General features: G+C 54.6%; 1 protein-coding gene across 1 annotated transcript; it reads right to left on the reverse strand.

Annotated features, from left to right (window-relative positions):
* Nucleotides 1-1,668: 1,668 nt before the first annotated feature.
* On the reverse strand, nucleotides 1,669-3,551 carry LOC135099774 (uncharacterized). The gene has a single exon (XM_064002294.1). The coding sequence runs from the start codon at nucleotides 3,549-3,551 to the stop codon at nucleotides 3,087-3,089; it is 465 nt and encodes a 154-aa protein (XP_063858364.1). The 3' UTR covers nucleotides 1,669-3,086.
* Nucleotides 3,552-3,977: the final 426 nt, after the last annotated feature.

Raw genomic sequence — 3,977 nt, forward strand, 5'->3', positions numbered from 1 at the left:
GAGTTGAAGTGGAGGCAGGTCCGTTCTTATGGGGTGGAGTGTGAGGTGGGCCCCCTGCACGGGCTGAGCTGGACGGCGGGTCCTCTTCATCTACATAGGCAGGCTTCAGGCGGTCGATGGACACCCAGTCGCTGCGTCCGGCTATGCTGAGGCGGTAAGCCTTAGGATTGCGCTCCAGGACAGCATATGGACCACGATAAGGGCGGGTGAGGGGTGATCTGTGGGCGTCGTTCCTTATAAAGACATACTTGCACGTGTGGAGTAACTCTGGAAGGTGTCGTGGAGGCAACTTCTTATATGTCTGGATACATGGCCGGTACTCCCCCACAGTTTGACGTAGTGTAGTGAGGTGGTTGTTGTCTGCAGGACTGTGGCCTGTGGGAAAAAATTCGCCTGGTACCGTGAGAGCCTCCCCGAACACCATTTCGGCGGGGGAAACGCCTAGTACCTCTTTGGGTGACGTACGCATACCCAGGAGGACCCAGGGGAGTTGAGCCTTCCAGTCTGGTCCGTTACAGCGTGCCATCAGTGCAGCCTTCAAGGTACAGTGGGTTCGCTCGACCATACCATTGGCTGCTGGGTTATATGCAGTGGTGTGATGGATATTTGTTCCCATTAGATCTCCCAGAGACTTCCATAGTTGGGATGTGAAGGCAGGCCCTCGGTCAGAGGTGATGTTGTCTGGGACGCCAAAACGGCTGATCCACCCATGCAGGAGAGCTTCTGCGCAGTCTTGGGAGGTGGCATGCTTCATGGGGATAGCTTCAGGCCAGCGTGTGGAGCGCTCTGTAGCGGTGAAGAGATAATGAGCGCCATCTGATGGTGGTAGGGATCCCACAACGTCGACGTGGAGGTGCCCGAAGCGATGCTTCGGCTGGGGAAACTCTCCTGTCCCCGATTCAGTGTGATGGCTTGTCTTGCTGGTCTGGCAGACAATACAGCACCGTGCCCATCGCCTGACATCCTTGTTCATGCCGTGCTAGATGAATCTATGTTTCATCAAACTGGCAGTTGACCGTCCAGAAGGGTGTGACAAACCGTGAATGATGTCGAAGATTGTACGGCGGAATGGCTCTGGGATGAGGGGGTGTGGGCGACCGGTGCTGACGTCAAAGAGGACGGTACGGTCACCGTCCCCGAGAGGAACGTCCTCCCATTGCAGACTGGTTATGGCGGTGCGATAGGCCGCCGTCTCGGGATCTTCCTCTTGGGCCATGGCTATCTCGTTGTAGTTGATCCCGAGGTGGACAGCGTTAACCTAACCTCTACTCTTGAGAGAGCGTCGGCTACCGGATTAACTTTTCCTGGTGTATATTCGATGGTGCAGCCGAACTCGGCGATGCTGGAGAGTTGCCGCTGTTGTCTGTCAGACCATGCGTCGCCTGGTTTGGAGAAGGCGTGCACCAATGGCCGATGATCCTTGCAGATGGTAAATGGAATGCCTTCAAGAAGATATTTGAAGTGGCGCACTGCAAGATAGACAGCAAGCAGTTCACGGTCGAAGGTGCTGTATCTTGCTTCTGCTGGCCGGAGTTTTCTGCTGAAGAATGCCAGTGGTCAGGTCATCCCCATGGTGGTTTGTTCGATGACTGCCCCGACAGCGACAGAGCTTGCGTCTGTGGTGAGCGTGAGAGGAACATCGGGGCACGGGAAGGAGAGAGTTGTGGCTGATGCGAGAGCGGTCTTCGTATCCTCAAAAGCCTTTTGTTGCTTCGAATCCCATTCCAGCTTCTTCGGTTTGCTGGCAAGAGAACTGTACAGTGGTTCCATGGTGTGAGCAATCTTCAGGAGGAAGCGGTGGTAGTAGTTTACCATGCCGACGAATTCTTGGAGTCCCTTGATGGTGGTAGGATGAGGGAATTTTGAAATGGCGTCTACCTTGCTTGGAAGGGGGGCAACACCAGCCAGTGATATCTTGTGCCCAAGGAACTCCACAGATGTAACACCGAAGAGACACTTGTCCTGGCGCGCTACAAGGCCATTATCCCGGAGTCACTGCAACACGACCCGGAGATGCTGAAGGTGTTCTTCGGAGTTCTTGGAGGAAATTAGGATGTCGTCCATGTAGCAGGCACAGAAGGGAAGGTCTCCGAGGATGCCATCCATCAGCCGTTGAAAGGTAGCTCCTGAATTCCGGAGGCCAAAAGTGGAGTAATTGAAAGTGTAGGTCCCGAACGGTGTAATGATTGCTGTCTTGGGTACATCTTCGGGGTGTACTGGAACTTGAAAGTAGCCTTTCAGGAGGTCAAGCTTAGAAAAAATCTTGGCCCCATGCAGGTTGGAAATAAGGTCTGCCATGTTAGGAAGGGGGTAGTGGTCTGGTTCAGTGACGAGATTGAGGCACCTGTAATCGCCACAGGGCCGCCAGGTTCCATCGGCTTTTTTGACAAGGTGAAGAGGGGATGCCCATGGACTCGATGCTTTTTGACAAACACCCATCCGTTCCATGTCAGCATAAGCTTGCTTTGCTGCCTGAAGTTTTTCTGGGGACAGACGTCTAAACCTGGAGTGTACCGGAGGGCCTGTTGTCTTGATGTAGTGGAAGATACCATGTTTTGCTGGCTGACCGGGCTGCTGGCGTAGCTCTGGTCGGAAGACTCCGGGGAACTCCTGGTAGAGGGTGTCGTAGGGGGTGTCTGTTCTCACGGAGCAGATTTGTGTGCAGCGGCGATGGGAGCCGAGAGGTGTTGAGTGGAAGGTAGCTACGTCCAACAGTCTGCGGTTGGCGACGTCGACGAGTAATCCATGGTGGCTCAGGAAATCTGCTCCCAGGAGAGGCGTTTTGACGTCGGCGATGATGAACTCCCAGGAGAAGCTGCGTTCGGCTGCTTGAATAGGGATGGTTCAGGTGCCGTAGATTGGAATGTTGCTTCTGTTGGCAGCAATGAGCTTGATGTTTGGTGGTTTCTTCAAGGGAAGCTTCCTATCCTCTGTTGTGGCTGGGAATAGGGAACGGAAAGCGTCGGTATCCACTAGAAACTTCCGGCCAGATAAGACATCGGTGATGAAGAATCCTGCACCTGGTGGTCCCAGTGCATGGATGTTCGGGTCTTGAGAGGCCACCGTCGAGGGAAACGGTGGCCTTGTTACACGTTTTTTGGCCACTGGCAGACAGGGGTGCATTTTCGAGCCCCTGCTCCAAACTTGAAGTGGTAGTGGCACATTCCATGGGGCGGTAGTTGATAATGGGCTCCTAGTTTGCGGTCACGTATCTGGTTGTTGAGTGGCCACCTGTGGGGAGCGAACTTGGCAGCGTTGGTGTTGGGGAGGTTCTCGGCGGGGGAAGAGCAGATGGCGTCAGGGCTGCGGGAGGCCCTGGCAGCATTGATGAGATTATCAGCCTTCCTTATTAGGTCTTCCATGTGGCAGTCGTCCGCTTCGTGTAGGGCCGCTCTTACAGAGGAGGGAAGGCGCTGCAGCCACAGCTCGCGAAGCAGGTCTATACGGCGTGGTTTGTTGGTTTTGGGGTCGAGGTCAGGCAGTGTAGCAAGAGCTTGCATCTCATTCCAGGCTGTGTGCGCTGTGGTGTCTCCCAGGGGTGTTTGTGGCATACTTAAGAGACGCTGGGCACGGGCGCTGACACTGAGTGTGAATTCCTGAAGGAGGTAACTCTTGAGGTCTTCGTATTCTACGTCCTTGACCTGGTTGTCCAGCCACGCAGCTATACAGGGGAAAAGTTCCTCAGGAACGGCTTCCAACACGTAGTCTGCCTTGGTGCGGGGGTCTGTAATTTTTCGTAGGCGGAACTGGACCTCTGCCCGTCGGAACCATCGGAACCACGAGACCGCCTCCTTGGAGCAGAACGGCGACAGCTTCACTACTACGGCGTGGACTGGAACTGCGTCGGTGTTTGCCTTCGTGTTGTCGGTGGGGGTTCATTGTTGAACGCGGGTCCGTATCACTCCGGGGTCACCAGTTGTAAGGTTATGGAGCTTCCTTCAGAGTTGATTGACATTTTTTAACGCGAGAAGGCTATA

The sequence above is a fragment of the Scylla paramamosain genome, chromosome 4 (genome assembly GCF_035594125.1).
Source record: "Scylla paramamosain isolate STU-SP2022 chromosome 4, ASM3559412v1, whole genome shotgun sequence".
In the NCBI taxonomy this organism is placed as follows: Eukaryota; Metazoa; Arthropoda; class Malacostraca; order Decapoda; family Portunidae; genus Scylla; species Scylla paramamosain.